Genomic DNA, 17,594 nt, shown 5'->3' with positions numbered 1-17,594 from the left:
TTTCAGAAAAATCACTTATCTCTCTTGAGATTTATGGGTTAAATCAGTTAAAATTTGTTTGTATGAGTACAGTGTACCATCCATAGTCGGAAGCTTCCTCTAACAGTGTAATGTGGGTCAGGTCTCCATTGCCTTACTCTGTAGTTGCCTTCTTGGAAAATTGTCTCTGAACTACATTTTCTTATTTAAAACACTTTCTCCCTTAGCTTACAGCATAATTTCAGAGGCACATTCCCACAGCAACAATTTAATCCAAGACATGACAGTCATACTTAAGAATGCAGAAAACAATTAAGCACTGTTGATGCAAAATCATACTTCAGAGCTAAATAATAGTAATATACAAATTATTTCTAAATTGGCAAGTGGCATATTGCAAGTCTATAATCTAAAAAAGTGATAAACTCAAGCCCGCCAAGGAAGAAAAGTTGATTTACAAAGAACCACAGGGAAGTTAGTGGTTCCTTTTAATAGTTCTCTCATGTACATAGTTAAGATAGGAATGCAACTCTGCTCATCATTAAGTTCACATTTACCCTTTTGTGTAGAGGGTGGGGTGCACAGCCAGTCAGAGGGTTGTCAGCATCTGTGTTGAGAGAGAGGGTAAAAGGGGCCGTTATGATCTGAAGATCTTGTCCTGTTGAACCAGTAAATGGGAGAAGAGGCCACGGTTACCCTCACACTGTGGCCTTAGTCGAGAACATTTCTGTGTCTTTCTAATTCTCCTGTTTGGGTTGCTCTGTAGCACAATAAGAACTCGCAGTGGTGTCAGGAACATTTCCTGAATTACAAGGGCCTTGTCAGAGCTGCAACGGTGCGAGAACAATTGAAAAAGCTTCTTGTCAAGTTCCAAGTGCCCAAGAAATCTAGTGAAGGTAAGAATAAACTGCCATAACCAGTAACTTCCCTTTCCTTGCCCTGGTTAGTTGCCTTCTTACAGTCCTGCCGGGATGATGTGGGCCGTGCCGCGTGCTGTGCACCTAACCTTGGTTTCACTTTTTGAATTGCTTGTGTTGATGGAAAGCTGGTGTAAAGTGAGTACTAACATATCAAAGCGTATTTTTTCCAAGAAGGCCCATTTTCATTTCTGAGGGCTACTCTTACTAAAAATATTTGACAGCCACTGATAACACTTAAAGAATCCTAATATTCACTTCATTACACAGTATATAATTAATTTTCCTACGTAAGCTTTGTAAGAAAAGTACTTTTAAGTGCATGATACTTACAGCTCTTATGTATAAATTATATTTTATTTTAAAATGCTAGTATTATTAAAGCAAGTGGTGTGTGTTTAGGCTGGGCAGTCACTGAGGGTAAGACAGAGAAGTGCTGTGTAAGACCTAGTCTTGTACCGCTAGAAGTAACGTGACTACCGTTAATTGAGGACACGCTAGGTTACACTGTGGCAGGATTCTACAAGTACACGCTTGCTTCATTTCCCACTCTGTGAGATGCAGGTGAAACTATCCTTATTTTACAAGGCGAGTCATAAAGTCCTAGGGAGACTATACTAGTACCGGGCCACACAGCTGGTAATCAGCAGAGCCAGAGCTCTGTGTGGCTCAGAAGTCCATGCTTTTGAGGAAGTAACACATCTGCTCATTCATTCAGCAGCTGTCTTTTGCATGCCTACTATGTGCCAGGTACTCTGCTGCACTCGAGTATCACTAGTATTTGGTAACATTTCTTCAAGTGCTTTTTATAGGCCAGGCACTGTTCTGAGGGCTTTCATATAGTGTTTCACTTAATGCTCACAACGACCCTGTGAAACGTGTGCTGTTGTTGTCCTCGTTTTATAGATGAGGAAGATGAGGCTAAGAGGCAAAAAAGCAACTTGCTGAAGGTCACACAGTGAGTGCATGGTGGAGTCAGAATTTGAACCCAGGCAGTTTTATTCCAGAGCCTTATTTTGCATTTATGTTAAGAGCAAGTGGTTACAAAAATAACGAAGACGTAGTTCTTACTCACAGGGCAGTGAAGGGAGAGATTCACACCAACAGACAAACTACAATACAAGATGGTCAGTTCTCTTAGCTGTTTCAGTCATTGTGAAGACACCAATGGCAAATATAGTAGGAGTGCAGGGAAGAAGGAATCCAGAGGGGGCTGGTGTGGGGGTCTCACAGCAGGCCTCAAGGGGGAGGTAGAAGCCAAGTGGAGCCTTGGGGGACTGGTTGAATTAGGAAACAGTGGCAGAGGGCCTGCTAGGCAGGGGGACTTTGAAGACAAATGCTGGGAGTGAAGAGTATGTCGAATGCTCAGAGAATATTCGATGAGTGGATGAGCTTATAGGAGGGAAAAGTTGGAAATAATCTCAAGTTTTCAAATCTGGGTGATTGGGTAATGTTGGTGTCATTGATGGAAACAGGAAGCTTATGAGGGGAGAAGCCATTTGAGCTCCTGTCACCTAACAGGTGACAGTCATATGTTTTTCAACCTGTTTTTCATTATCTGCCCCTCTTCCCCCAACCAGGAGAAAAATTACATTAAATTTAAATTCCCTCTAACAAGAGAAAGGAAACCCTGGTGGTGTAGTGGTTAAGTGCTGCAGCTGCTAACCAGGTCGGCAGTTCGAATCCACCAGGCACTCCTTGGAAACTCTGTGGAGCACTTCTACTCTGCCCTGTAGAGTCACTATGAGTTGGAATTGACTCGGGGTTTGTTTTTTTTGGTTAACAAGAGAAATTAAATACTAAGGAATAAGACTTTTTTGGATAGGGTTGAGTTTTGGAGGGCCACAAGTGATTGTAATGTCTAAGACACTCCCCCCACCCCCCAGGAACCAATTTTCATCCCTTTGGAAGCAATATTGCCCCTGTTAAAAGTGCATGTTCTACGTGGAGCTTTCTTATGGACAGTTGGAGAGAAGGAACTAAACCTTGGATTAGAAATCGTGGTTAAAAATGTAGATTTGAGAATTACCAGTCTGTGCTTGGGAACAATAGAGAAAATCTTGGAGATTAAATACATTCCATATAAATTTAAAACTTCTAGACGTTAAAAAAAAGATAGCAAATAGTGAAAAATATTTTCAGCAGACGAGAGAAGAGATTTAAAACTTCATTATAGAATGAATTCTTTAAACTGTTTAGAAAAAAGCACTAGTTTCCAAGCTGATAAGTGGGCAAAGGACTAGAACAGAAAATTCACACAAGAACTACAGGTAGTAATGAAATAAATGTAAAGTGAAAGAAAGTACCTGCTTTGCCAAAACATTGCCAGTAAGAGTGCGGTGAAACTGGCAATCTTATACGTTTTTGGTGGATTTGTAAATTGTACCACCTTTTGGGAGCTTATTTGCCGATATACTATATTTCATTGGATCTAATATGTCATTATAAAAGACACATCATTTTATATACCACTAAGAAAAAAGGAGCCCTAGTGGTAGTACAGTGGTTAAGTGCTTGACTGCTAACCAAAGGCTGGAGGTTTGAACCCACCGTCGACTCTTCAGGAGAAACGACCTGACAGTCTGCTCCTATAAAGGTTACAGCCTAGGAAGTCCTATGGGACAGTTCTACTCTGTCACATGAGGTCGCTATGAGTTGGAATTGACTCGGCACCCAACAACAGCAACAAGAAAGAAAAAATGGTGCCAGTTATAATTGTAAAATGTTATTCCTACTTCAGTGAGTTAAAGTGTAAAAAAAGAGTGAGTCTTAGATTTGATGAAATATGGTATGTCATAAGCAATAAAAATGACATCCTTTTGCACAATAATTTGGAATGTATACTATGGACGTCATCTAAATTCATGGAAGACATTTACTGTAGCAGGAGACACCAATTAAAATAGAATATTTGGAAATTTTGAAGAATTACACAATGCACCTTATAATCATAGAAATAATGTTGCATAGTGTCCCAGTTTATGTCTTATGGAAAGGACATCATTCCCACAAGATACTCTCTGAAAAAGTAGTTGAGGTCACTGGCCAGTCTGTTGAGTAGCTCTGTTAGGTTCTGGTGCCCAGCTTTGGTCCAGTCATCTGTGGGCTAGGGGTGGGCTTAGAGGGTCCCATGCTAAAGGAACAGTTTGGCGTTGTTTCTCACAAAGCAGCCTTTGACCTCCTGACATGGGGCCAGAGCAGGTACCTGGCATCGGGAAGCATAGGGCTGGGGTCGGTTCAGGAGACAGTTGGGAGAGGTTGTGAAGCAGTGTGTAATGGCGCATTGCAGTGCAGCCCTGAGCACACAGAGCACCTGGCAGGCAAGGGTCTCATCCACCTCTCTGTTACTTGTGTAGGTGATCCGGATCCGGTTCTGAGGTGCATTGTCTCGGGATTCTTTGCAAATGCTGCGAGGTTTCATTCTTCTGGAGTTTATAGGTAACATGATATTTTGTGAAGTCATTTGTTAAAGGAGAAATCTTAAAAGTGACCCAAACCCCAAAGAAATCTGATGTGAAGGGATAGGAGAGAAATTAAGTAATTACTTTTAATTTATAACATGCCACCTTTCAGAAATGAATTGAGGAGCTACAAAGCTTTAATCAAAACGTTTTAACTTTCTGGAAATACTTTTCAAATATTCAGCCCTTCTACAGTTTGTATTGCTTGTTTTAGAAGGATGACAATTACAAGTCTGGAGGCTAGTTGTAAAACTGGTGACGTGGTGGGGGCTTCTGACCTCTAATTTCATGAGGGGGAGAGAGAATTACCATCAGCCTCAGCTCAAAGCTGATTCCTATGAGGTGGAGATCAGACATACCTCCTTTGTCTAACCTTTTTACCAATTCTGACACCAGCTGTCCCTCCCACGGCATTCTCTACTCCTCTGCTGCGTTCAGTAGTTTGTTGCAATGGCCACACAGAACTCACAGACCATACTCGCAGTTATGGGGTTTATTAGGGAAGTAACAGGTTACAATTTAGGATCAGGACACTTAGGATACAGTTCTTCCGTCAGGACAGCCTTTTCTCAGCTGTGCCCGCAGGCAAGCCTCTCTCTGGCCCTTGGCCCCTTGGCCCCTCAGCCCCTTAGCCCCTTCACCCCTCAGCCCCACTTCAGCCCTGCTCGGGCAAGTGTTAAAAAGTTCTTCAGCTCTACCGGTAAGTGCCCAGAGGCACCCCACTCCATCAGCAAGCCTCCTGCTGGAAGGCATTCAGCTCTCATTCTGTGGGTTGGTGTGCCTAGCTCTTCCAAGTGCTCAGAGGCACTCCACTCTGCCAGCAAGCCTCCTGCCTGAAGACACTCAGCTTTCTTGCTCCATGGGCTAAGAAAGCTACTGTGCTGTCTCCTGCTGGTCTCCTGGTTCTGTTGCCTCTGCTGCTGCTGTTTCTCACCGTCTTTGGGGTTACAGCTCTCTCTCTCTGTCTCTTGGGTCTAGGAGGTTCTCAGTGCAGGGATCCTGGGTCCCAAGGACATGCTCCACTCCAAGCTCTTCTTTCTTGGTAGTAGTGAGGTCCCCCCTTCCGCCTCTGGGATGGCTCATTTTAAGCCTAGCTGTGTGGCAAAACTGACCAATCCCCTCACTGAAGTTTCATATACCTTATTTATACAGTCCCACCCCCATAAGGGTACCGTACACCTTATTTACATTATTAGCAAGCTATCCAATACCCTTGGCAGGCCACAAGCACCTTATCTGTATAATCCCACCTAGTCGTTTGATGGGAGTTATAAGACCATGGCAAGAAAAGCCATATAGAAGCGATCCATCCCACTGGTAATGTTTCAATTCTAATAATAGACTAATATGACTAGAAGGAACCATTAAAGAACTGTTTCCCAGAGAAGTTACTCTCGCCATTGGGTGGTTCATGATGATTTTAGAGATCTGCAGGACTGACCTCCTGCTCCCCCACCCCCACCATCTACCCCAATAAATTGTAGCCTCGTTTCATGTCTTAGGAGGTTGGCAAATATTGTACTGTTTGATTATGTGATGTGAACCTGCTCCCCGCTGTAAGCTATGGTCTGTTTCTTCCAGTTCCATTTTCTAGGCAAAGAAAACCACTGGTAATTGATCCCCTCCTAATAGCAGTTAGTATATTTGAACAGAGTGAAAGCTGAAGCATAGCTTAGCCATTTTTCCTCCAAAGTACATCATTCCCGTTCTTTGAATTGTTACTTTTAGTCTTGTCTCTTCTATCCCTTAGCTCATTTTAGTCCCATAAGTTCACTGTAGCCTGTCTAAAATGTGGCCATCATAATTGTCTGTTCTTCTAATAAGGGAGCAATCAAAAAGGCTTTCTCCTCAGATCCTCTTTGGCTTTCTTCCATATACTGATTTGCCATTAATTTTTTCCCCTGAAAAAATATTACAGTCCTGTTAGCTTAGGGTCAGCCACAATAGCCCTTGTCCTGGACACTGGGCTTCAGTGAGTCCAGAATTGCATTGGGTTTTTTTGGCAGCCAGGTCTCCTCCATCTAGTATCCCAGTAGTTGACCATTTGAACCAAAGTATAGCACTTTACATTTATCTCTAGTATATTCTATTCATTACTCCAGGCCAAGTGTTCTAGCCTGTCAGTGCCATGATTCTGTTGCTCATAGTATGAGCTCCCCCTCCCAACATTGAGTTGTCCGTGTTTGAGGCAACTCTTCCTGTTTGGAGGTGAGACCCTCTCTGGAGAGGCCTGAGATCTTCTCCAGTGAGTATTGTTAACTTGTCATTTTGATTCCCCTTCCCTTTCGCAAGTATTATTTAGCATTTTCTACCAATATTTTAAAAGTTCTTTCATCAGTGTCCTCAACAAAAATATGGGCTGCGTAGGAGTCCCTGGGTGGTACAAACAGTTAATGCGCTTGGCTTGGATGTTCAAGTCCACCCAGAGGCACCTTGGAAGAAAGACTTGGTGGTCTACTGAAAAGTCAGCCATTGAAAACTCTATGGAGTGCACTTCTACTCTGACACACATGGGATCGCCTGGGTGGGAATTGACTGAACAGTAACTGGTTTAATAGGCTGCCTTTGAGACAAAGTCCCTTTGAGACAAAGGTCATTGTCAATCAGCTGACCACCACCTGGTAGGGCAGCCAGGACCATGGGGGCTTGGCATTAGAGTGTAGCACTGAACTCGGTATGTTGCTGGAAGCGCTGCCTCTGATGCACAGGACCCTGGGCACCCACAGAAACGCTCCATTATTGTAGTTCAGACAGAGACGCCCAGTGTATTACTGTTCTTTTGTGATCTGATCTTACCCATAGATGTTTGCTCAGTAAATATTTTTTCAATTAAATGAAATCACATCTGAGCTGGAATTTAAAATATTATCTAAGAGAAATTGATAGGCAAATACTGAGCTTTCTTTTCTTATTATTACCTATCCTTATATAGTTTTTATCCTTATTATTTAACTTTGCTTAGTAAAAAAGTTTTCTAGACGTAATAACATATATTATTTCTGTCCTCCAGGAAATTATTTTGAAAGAGAATCTACAGAAGATAAACATTATAGATGATGTTGTTAGGTGCCGTGGAGTCATTTCTGACTCATAGGAGACCCTAAGTACAACAGAATGAAACACTGCCTGGGGTGGGGCAACGTAACGAAGTGAGCAGTAGCTCCCATTCATCCCCCAGCAACTAAGACAGAGTAGAACTGCTCCATAGGGTTTCCAAGGCTGTAAATCTTTATGGAGCAGACTGCCACATCCATTGCTGGTTGGAATGTAAAATGGTACAACCACTGTGAAAAACAATATGGCACTTCCTCAAAAAAACTAGAAACAGAACTACCCTATGATCCAGTAATGCTACTCCTAGGGATATGCCCTAGAGACCTAAAAATAGTGACATGAACAGATATGTGCACTCATAAGTTCACTGCCCCATGCATTTGTCATTTTGCCGTACTGCAGTGGCTTGCGTGTTGCTGTGATGCTGGAAGCTATGCACCAGTATTTGAAGAAGAATGCTGTATGAAGAGTGTGGCATCAGGATTGGAGGAAGACTTATTAACAACTTGCGATATGCAGATGATATAACCTTGCTTGCTGAAAGTGAGGAGAACTTGAAGCACTTACTGATAAAGATCAAAGACTACAGCCTTCAGTATGGATTGCACCTCAACATAAAGAAAACAAAAATTCTCACAAGTGGACCAATAAGCAGCATCATGATTAACAGAAAAAAGACTGAAGTTGTCAAGGATTTCATTTTACTTGGATCCACAGTCAGTGCCTATGCAAGTAGCAGTCAAGAAATCAAATGACGTATTGGGCCATTCTGCTGCAAAAGACCTCTTTAAAGTTTTAAAAAGCAAAGATGTCTCTTTGGGGACTAAGGAACGCCTGACCCAAGCCATAGTATTTTCAGTTGCCTTGTATGCATGCAAAAACTGGACAGTGAATAAGGAAGAGTGAAGAAGAATTGATGTCTTAGAAATATGGTGTTGGCGAAGAATGTTGAATATACCATGGACTACCAGAAGAGTGAACAAATCTGTCTTGGAAGAAGTATAGCCAGAATGCTCCTTAGAAGCAAGGATGGTGAGACTCTGGCTCACGTACTTTGGACATGTTATCAGGAAGGACCAGTCCTTGGAGAAGGACATCATGCTTGGTAAAGTAGAGGGTCAGCGAAAAAGAGGAAGACTCTCAACAAGATGGATTGACACAGTGGCTGCAACAGTAGGCTCAAGCATAACAAGTATAACAACAATTGTGAGGATGGCATAGGGTTGCTATGAGTTGGAACTGGCTCCACGGCACCTAAGAACAACAACAGCATTCACTGCAGCTTTATTTTCAATAGCAAAAAAAAATGGAAACAACAATCAGTGGATGAATGGATAAGCAAAATGTGGTACACACATACAGTGGAATACTATGCAACCATAAAGAACAATGATGAATTCGTGTGTAAAAATGGTGTGGGGAGTGGTGTCTGATCTCCTCTAACTTTACAAGGGGAGAGGAGAATCAAGATCAACAGCCCAAGGCTGTCTTTTAAGGCAAAACTGACCGATCTCCCCAGTGGGTCACAGTTACCCCATCAGACAGTCCTGCCCAGTCACCTAGGTGAGAGTTACAAGACCATGGAGAGACCACACAAAAGTAATGAGTCACACCTCACTGTGAAACATAATACGGATGGACCTGGAGGCCATAATGCTAAATGCAATAAGTCAGGCACTTAAGGACAAATATTATATGATCCCTTTTTTACAAGAAGACAAGAATAGACGTATATAAAGAGACCAGTGTTCAGTGGTGGTTGGAGAGAGGGGAAGGAGGGAAAAGCAGGCTCTACATCGTAAATATTTGTTATTTTTGGTGATGGGAAAAGTGGCCCTGAATATGAGTGTAGTGAGTGCAGCTTGACCAAAGTAAATGATGTCACTAAGAAGTGCTCAAGAGAAAAGGATGCTTGTACTAAAGAAATTGACATATTTAATTTAGCAACACCACCAACAATAGCCAAAAAATGAGTGTATGGTCACATATGTATGTGTATAGGCTTATGGGTAAGCGTGCACAGATAGAAGTATCTGTATGTACATGTAAGTACAGATATGTGTGTGCAGGCACATATTCATGGAAGACACAATTACAGATACTTCTCAGACATAACCAAACACCTTGCAAGATTGGTTTTCTAGGTTTGAAGACTTAAGACCTTAGTCTCAGGACAACTTAGTCAGTTGGCGTAATACAGTTCTCAAAGTTCATGTTCTGCATCCTAGTGCAGTGAGTAGTGTCTGGGGTCTTAGAAGCTTGTGAGTGGCCATCTAAGATACAGCTGTTGGTCTTTACTTGTCAGGAGGAAAAGAGTAAGAAGGTAACCAAAATCACAGGATGAAACAAGTCTGCACAAGCCATGACTTCAACTACCTTTAGACTAGAAGAACTACATGGTGCCCGGCTACTACTACTGACTGATCTGACTGGGGCCACAATAGATGATTCTGGTTAGAGGAGGAGAAAAATGTAGAACAAAATTCAGATTCATAAAAATGGCCAGATTAACTGGACCACTGAGACCAGAGGACTCCCTCAGACTATTGTTCTGAGATGAGCTTCAAACCTTGAACCAAAACTACCCCTCGAGATCACCTTTTAGCAGAAAAGCAGAATGACATACAAACTAAAGGATATTACCTACTAGATTGGTGCTCTACTAAAAAAAGGTCTGTATGCGTCCAAAAGGTCAACATTTATTCCAAAGCAAAGGTGAGAAGATAAAGGGGCAGGGAATCTGGACGTGAACAACTGGAACACAGTGAGAATGTTGACACAAAGTGAAAAATGTGACTAATGTCAGTGATCAATTTGTGTGGAAATTGTTAAAGGGGGACCGACCTTGCTGTGTAAACTTTCACCAAAAACACAATAAAATATTGTTAAAACAAAACAAAGCTTATCTGTAGTAAAGTCTTGCTTTAGGTGTTTAACGTGTATTTTGGACACAATTCTTTCTTTTTGCAGGACTACCCGTGATGACCACGAATTGCACATCCACCCTGCATCAGTCCTCTATGCAGAGAAGCCGCCTCGCTGGTAAGTCCCTGCCACTTCTCGGCCTTGTAACTGCTTGGAAGGCAAGGCCTAGTGCTTGTCTGTCTCTGGGCCCCCAAGCCTGGCACAAGGCCTGGAGGACAGGTACTCCCTACACTCTGGTTGACTTTGTTACATTGCATCTTCTATAGAGTTTCTGCTTTATCAGCGACCTTCTCAAGCAAACAGTGTTAGCCATCTCCTCACTCACCCACTCAGCAAACATTTGTTCTCACCCACTGACCAGATGCTAGATTCTGTGCTACCACAGCTTTGAGGAGATTAATTTGGTAACTCACTGCCCTGAAGTGGAGACGCACAGCTTTCAGAACCTTAGGGGAAGGGCTTTGACAGAGGAATGTGTGAAGTGTTGGGGTTGGCACGTCATGTGCTAGGCAGAGTCTGGATTGACTTCATGGAGGAGAAAACATTTGACCTGGACCTGGAAACAAGAGTTTTCCAGGCAGAAAAGGATGTGAAGGGCATCCCAGACTGAGGAAGTAGCGGCAAAGCTACTCCAAGAACCTCAGGTCTTTGGGAAATGGGGAATCACTGGTATGGCTGGACCAGTGCAATTCAAAGGCTCGGTCTGTAACTGCTTGTGAAAAGGTAAGTACAGAAGTTGATTGGAGGCATTTAGAAATTTTTGTGGCAATTTGACAGGTTAAGTTTGTGTCTGCCCGATTTAGTAATAATAAATTTGGGCTTGTGTTTTGTGTGTCTTTTTGTTTTTTCATTTCATTTTTCTAGTAATTCATTTATATTGTGTTTTACAAAAATATTGAGATACAGGGGATTGGAAATTGAAAAAACAGCAACTTGTTCTTCACCACAGATAGACAGATGGAGAAGTCCTGGGAAAGAGGTAGGGCATTTGTGGCGAGAGGGAGGGGAGATAGATAAATTAGAAGGCAAAAAGGTTCGTTGTACTTTGTACCCTAGACAAGTGGTTTTCAAAGTGTGTTGCCCAGACCAGCATCAGCATCACCTGGGAAGTTGTTAGAAATGCAGATACTCAGGCCTTGCCCAGCCCTGCTGAATCAGATGCTGGGAGTGGTCCCAGGAGGCTGTGTTTTAAGTGCCTCCAGGTGATCCTGATGGGTGGTAAAGTTTGAGATCTACTCCCCTAGACCAGGAATTAGACTTTATCCTGTAATTAGTGCAAATCCAGTGGAAGCTTCTGAGCTGTGGAATGACTTGGTCAGTTCTGGGTTTTGGAAATGTTACCCAGTGGCCATCTGTGTGCAGGATAAGCTGAAGAGGGAAGCCAAACCTCAATTCTGGATCCTTTTTTAAGGGCTTGCTGACTTTCAGGTGATTAAATTTAGAAGTTGCCTAAAAGAAAAAGGCTTTGCTTTTTCCTGCTTCATTCCCAAGGAGTGTGAAGGGCAGAGAAAGGATAGTGGAAATAGAGCCTGTCCAGGAGGCAGAGAAAGCGCTCCTTCGCTCACTGCCTCTTTGCAGAGGGCCCTTCCCTTTAACTGGGAGCCGAGACTTCGTCAGCTGAGACTCACTGGCTTTGGAGGCCTGGGCAGCTGCGTGGCTGGTGTGTTGGTAGTTGTGAGGGCAGCCCTGAATCAACTCTCCAGATACCTCAGAAGCTAATATCCCCACACCTACTCTTTTTCTGTGCTCCTGAGATCTGGTGTTATCTTCTTGGCTCTTTGGTTGTCTGTGACCTTTAACCTCAGGCAAGCCCTCTTTTTTTTTTTAAATGTGTAATTTATATACAAAGATGCATTTTAACAAATGTGTACACTCGTGTAACTCTCACTCCAACTAAGATACAGAACATTTTCATCATTCAAGAAAGTCTTGTGTCTCTTTATAGTCAATTCTCAGTCCCTTTCAGAATAAGGGAAACCCTGGTGGTGTGGTGGTTAAGAGCTCAGCTGCTAACCGAAAGGTCGGCAATTCGAATCCACCAGGCACTCCTTGGAAACCCTATGGGGCAGGTCTACTCTGTCCTACAGGGTCGCTATGAGTTGGAATTGACTCAACAGTAACGGGTTTGGTTTTTTTTTTTTTCAGAATTAGGTAAGCCCCCGTTCCCCACCCCCCTTTTTTTTTGCCTCTTATTTCTGCATTTGCTAAAGTCATTAGCTGTGTTCAGAGTTCTGTAAATGCAGACCGAGGGTCCAGAAAGTTCCTGTGCTGATGACTGAGATGTCCTGGAAATCATGCAGGACTTAAAGAGTCTTCCCTGTAAAATGGACACACTATGAGCCCACCATTCAGGACCATGAGGCTTAAGTGAGCAATATAAATGGTTTATAGAATAGACATCTATTAAAGGTTAAAGCAAAAACAACTCATCATCTCTAATTGTTGTGGTTCCTGATTATCATCATAAGATACAGGAAGTCAGCTGGTGTTTCTTTATTGTTTCAGGGTTGTCTACAATGAAGTTATACAAACCTCCAAGTATTATATGAGAGATGTGACTGCTATTGAATCTGCTTGGCTGTTGGAGCTGGCTCCACACTTTTATCAACAAGGAACGGTAGGAATGAACAGAGCCTCTCCCTCAAACCGTCTGTTATCTGCTTTGTATTTTGTAAATATACATTTATTCTCTAATTTGGTTACCAGATCCCCAGAACATTCTGGGTAAAAGCTCTGTATCATTTCCTTCATAGTGAAGTCCATTTAAAACTAAGTCCTTTTAACTCCATAAGACAAAAAGGAAATGGTCTCTCCAGCTCTTCCTCTCTCCCTTTGTTCTTCTGAACCATTTGCAAAGAAATTATATCAACTTTGGGCCCATTTTTAAGGAGTGGTACAAATATTCTGTAATGAGGGTTGCCTCACAAAGACTATAAACATGTGTGCAAGCTTAAAGCCCAGGTGGTGTAAGCGCACTGTGGGTGGTGCCGAGCACCTGCATTATTGTGTGTGTGCTCTCTTCCCTGACAGGCCCACATATGAGCAGGCCAGTGAGCGTTGTACAGCAGATTCATAGTTTTGTGGTCTTCTTCATTTTTAGCAAAAAAAAAGTTCCATTCATTGTAAAAAATGAAAATTAATAAAAGACTATGCATTCTTCTAACAAGATTGTTGATTGAGAGTTGGTTATATTTGAAAGGCTGGCATGACAACAGGTAAATCAGAGTTCACAAACTTCCTGGCTAAATATGACCCACAGACTCACTCTGTTTGACTTGTACTGTGTTTTTAATGAGAGTGTTTAGTCCAATTGCATTTCATATATTTACTGATATGATTAAAGTCTCCTGTCCTGCTGTTTGCTTCCTATTTGTCCGATTTAGTCTTTGTTCCTTTTTTTCCTCCTTTACTGCTTACTTTTGAATTAATTGGGTTGATACTCCATGTTCTTTCTTTTATTTGCTTTTTATACCTCTTGGTTTTATCTTCTGTGGTGGCTTTAAGGATTATAATATGTATCCTTAATTTATCACAGTTTACTTTGAGTTAGTATTGTACCACTTAGATTATAATGTAAGAAATCTACAGTGGTATTTTTTCAAATTATCCCCATCCCATTCTTTGTGCTGTTGTCCTGTATTTTAATTTCTACATACATTATAAACCCCAGAATGCGTTGTTACTATTTTTATTTTAAACAATTCACTGTCTTTTAAAAGAATTAAGATATTACCCACATATTTATCATTTCTGTCATTCTTCATCCTTTTGTATAGATCCAGGTTTCCCTTTGGTATCTTTTCCCTTTACCCTGAAGAACTTTCTTTAATGTATCTTTTAGTGCATTTCTGCTGGTGAAAGATTCCCTCAGCATTCATTTATCTGAAAATGTTTTTATTTCATCTCCATGTTTGAAACGTATGCTTTGCATCACTTTAAGGAGTTCATTCTATTGTTACCTGGTTTGCGTGGTTTTATGAGCAGTCATTTATATTGTTGTTCCACTGTATGTAATGAGTCTTTTTTCTCTGGCTGATTTTCAGATATTTTTTTTTCTGTTTGGTTTTTCAGCACTTTGATTATGATGTGCTTTTCTTTGTGTTTATTCTGCTTGGGTTTCTTTGAGCTTATTGGATGTGTGGGCTGATTTTTTTTTTTTATCATATTTGGGAAATTTGGGGCCATTGTTCCTTAGAGTATTTTTTTCTGTTCCAATATCTCTCTCCGTTCTTCTTCTGGAACTCCAGTTAACATTTATGTTAGACCTCTTGATATTATCTCACATGTCACTGAGGCTCTGATCATTTTTCTTTTTTTTTTTTCCATGCTTCAGTTTATATAGTTTCTCTTGACCTATATTCAGGGTCACTGATCAATTAACTCTTTTGCTGTGTCTGATCTGCTTTTAAGCCTATCCAGAGAATTTTTTATTTCAGATACTGTATTTTTTTCATTCTTGCATTTCCATTTGGTTCTTTAAATTTCCATTTCTCTATTTAGAGTCTCCATGTTTCACTCATTACATCTACTTTTTCCTTTAAATCTTTAAGCATATTTATAATTGGTCTTTTAAAGGGCTTGTTTACTAATTCAACATCTTTGTCATGTCTGGTCTATTTTGTCTTTTGACTGCTTTTTATCCTTATATGGGCCACATTTTCCTGCTTCTTGTGTCTAGTAATTTTTTGTTATACTGGACATTACAGATGCTATGTTGTTAAGAGTCTGGATTTATTGGCTTTTCTTAAAGAATGTTGAGGTTTTTTTCTGATTAACAGTTCGTTTACTGGCAGATTAGTTTGATTCCATGGAGGCTTGATTTTTGTCTTTAATAGGACAGATCTCGAGTAGCCCTACTCTTGTCTAGGATGCTTAGTGAGGTCTTTCCACCCTGGCTGATTAGAAGTCCAGTGTCTTCCAGCATTGTACAAACCTCCAGAATCGCCGTTCAGCTCACAGCTCTTAAGTAACAGTTCTCTGCCAGCCTTATGAGCTCTTGGCCTGCAATGTACAGTTTAGTAGTCAGCCAAAGACTTAAGGGTAGCTCTCTGCAGGTACCTGGAGCTCCTGCCTTTGTGATGTCCCATCCTGCAAATGTCAGCTGCCTCAGCAGCCTTGAACTTTGATTTCTGTTTCCTCTGTCTAGCCACACTATTGCTTTCTGTTTAGGCTTCACTTCCTTGTGCCAGGGTTTGGAAAGTCAGGCAGAGAGCTGGGATGAATGTGGAACTCACCTGTGTGTTTCCTGTTTCTCGGGGATCACAGCCCTGTGTCGTGTATAATCCAGTGCCTGCAAATGGTTGCCTCAGATATTTTGTCCAGTTTTACAGCAGAACTTGAAAAAGCAGCAGAAGGGAAAGTCTGAAACCTGTTACAACATCAGGGTGGGATCTGGACTGTGCAGTGTTTTCAAACCAAAACGTAATTGCCATGTTTAAGAATTGGGAGATTGCACATCAGATAATGGATTTCTGGTTTCTCTTGAAAGAAATGTTGAATCTGATGACACTGGACCTGAGTTCCTGCTTGGAGCAATCAGCAGGGTTGAGGAACGGCTGCCTGCTGTGGATGACACTCTCCAGTGCCGCAGCCCTGCCTCACTTGTTTATTTCAATTTGAGTTCCTATGCATGGAAGGATCGCCTCAACCCCCCAATACTCCCCCTCTTCCCACCCCTTACCCAAAGGGCAGTGTCAAGGGAAATTGCTTCTTTTAAATCTTCTTAAAATATTTTAACCTTGTCCAATCAAACAAAAATGAACTTATGTAGTTCTTCACACATCCTAGCAGAGACATTTCAGCTGGAAATCTGACCTTATAGCAGGGACTGATACAAATGTAGAGAATGCTGTCTCTGCTGGGTCGGGCAGATGAGAATAAACCTGAAGTGACAGAAAATGTATTTCTTCAAAATCTGTCAAGTGGAAAGCAGCAGACTCCAGAAGCTCGGGAGAAGTGCTGCAAACTAAAAGCTAGAGAAGAATGGCGCAGCAATGAAGTGCCCGTGAAAGGAATAAGATGCGGTTGGGGAAGGATAAACCAGCCTGAAATTGTCTTGGATCCACTTAGACTCTTAGAGAACAGAATTAGCCTAGAAGCTGAGTCATTTTCCCTTCCCAGCTCAAAATTACAGTTTCTTTAGGTCAGAGCCATGAAGTTAAAGAGCAGAGAGCTTCAGAAGTTTGAAGGAAATGACAAGCCTAAATTTCTGCATTTGCGTTTTTTTCTCTCCAAATGCTGTTTTTCAGCCCATCATCTCCACTTTGATCATGGCTGTGATTGGAGTATTTTTAGAGGGGCTGTGACCTTTAGCAATCACCTAGTTAAACAGCCTCACTGTGCAGGTGAGGGTCCTCAGGCCCTCCTTCCCCCCTGAAACCTGGCCTCTCCTCAACTAAATAGTCCAAAGACACTTCTGCTGTTAACTTGTCCCAAACTGATTGATTTCTCCAAGAGCTCTCCTGATCTCCGTGGCTGCCCATGTATGGTAGTTGTTCCTTTGCTGAACACCATGCAGGGCCTCGCGGCTGTCCACAGCCCACAGATCAGCCCCGGCTCTGTTCTTGGAGCCGGTGGTGACTTTCCATCTCCATTGTTTTTGAGTGTGTCACTCTGTAAAGAGGCCTGAAATGGTCCAGAGTCAGCTTTGTTTATACACAACATTCTTCCCAGAAATGAACACCAAAAATGGTCCCGCAGGCATGATGCTGTCACCTTCCATTCCCACACTAAGGGGGGGGATGTCTACCATTGTCCTAGGGGTTGCTTCAGGGGATGTGCAGGGAGGAGAGAATTCAGAGAAATCCAGCAAGACCTGCAGCTGGGAGGGAGAGAACAGGTGCCTTCCAGTTCTTAATGGTTTTCCCTGCCTTTTGGAGATATCTTTGGAATCTAAGGGGAATCCTTTTACCTGGGACCTTTGCAAAGACCTCTCCTGATCCTTTCTCAGGCATAAGTGGATAGAGAGTCTGAATTCTTGAAGCTCATTAGCCCTGTGTCTTGTTCACTTAGGTATCTGGAGGTTACGTGTGGTGGTATAGTGTTTCTTCTTTAGTACCCCATACTCTTTTAGCACCTGAAGTTCTCTCTGTCAGTAAAGGGGATTGCTGCCTTGAAGCCATGTAAGTGTGCTTAGAAATGGGGTTCAGGCACTGAGCTTGCTGGGGAACAGCAGGCCTGCTCTGCCAGCAGCCAGGGGTTTGGGAATTCCTCACGTGAGGATCCCACTGTGTGCTAGGCCAGCACATCTAAGGTGCTC

At 42.2% G+C, this 17,594-nt stretch overlaps 1 protein-coding gene across 2 annotated transcripts in view; it reads left to right on the top strand.

Moving 5' to 3' along the window:
* The window catches only part of DHX35 (DEAH-box helicase 35), a 92,503-nt gene that overhangs the window by 72,464 nt on the left and 2,445 nt on the right, over positions 1-17,594 (top strand). Inside the window, exons 18-21 of one of the 2 annotated variants that reach the window (XM_004370346.3) lie at positions 746-875; positions 4,253-4,334; positions 10,382-10,453; positions 12,842-12,953. In XM_004370346.3, coding sequence (XP_004370403.1) covers positions 746-875; positions 4,253-4,334; positions 10,382-10,453; positions 12,842-12,953 — 396 coding nt within the window. Of the gene's footprint in view, positions 1-745; positions 876-4,252; positions 4,335-10,381; positions 10,454-12,841; positions 14,146-17,594 lie in introns of those variants that run through there. The other variant, XM_023724686.1, reaches the window with a different exon arrangement.

Source organism: Trichechus manatus, unplaced genomic scaffold (genome assembly GCF_000243295.1).
Source record: "Trichechus manatus latirostris isolate Lorelei unplaced genomic scaffold, TriManLat1.0 scaffold00008, whole genome shotgun sequence".
NCBI classification, from domain to species: domain Eukaryota; kingdom Metazoa; phylum Chordata; class Mammalia; order Sirenia; family Trichechidae; genus Trichechus; species Trichechus manatus.
Note: the sequence above shows the minus strand (reverse complement) of the source record. Positions and strands in the feature narration are given on the sequence as shown.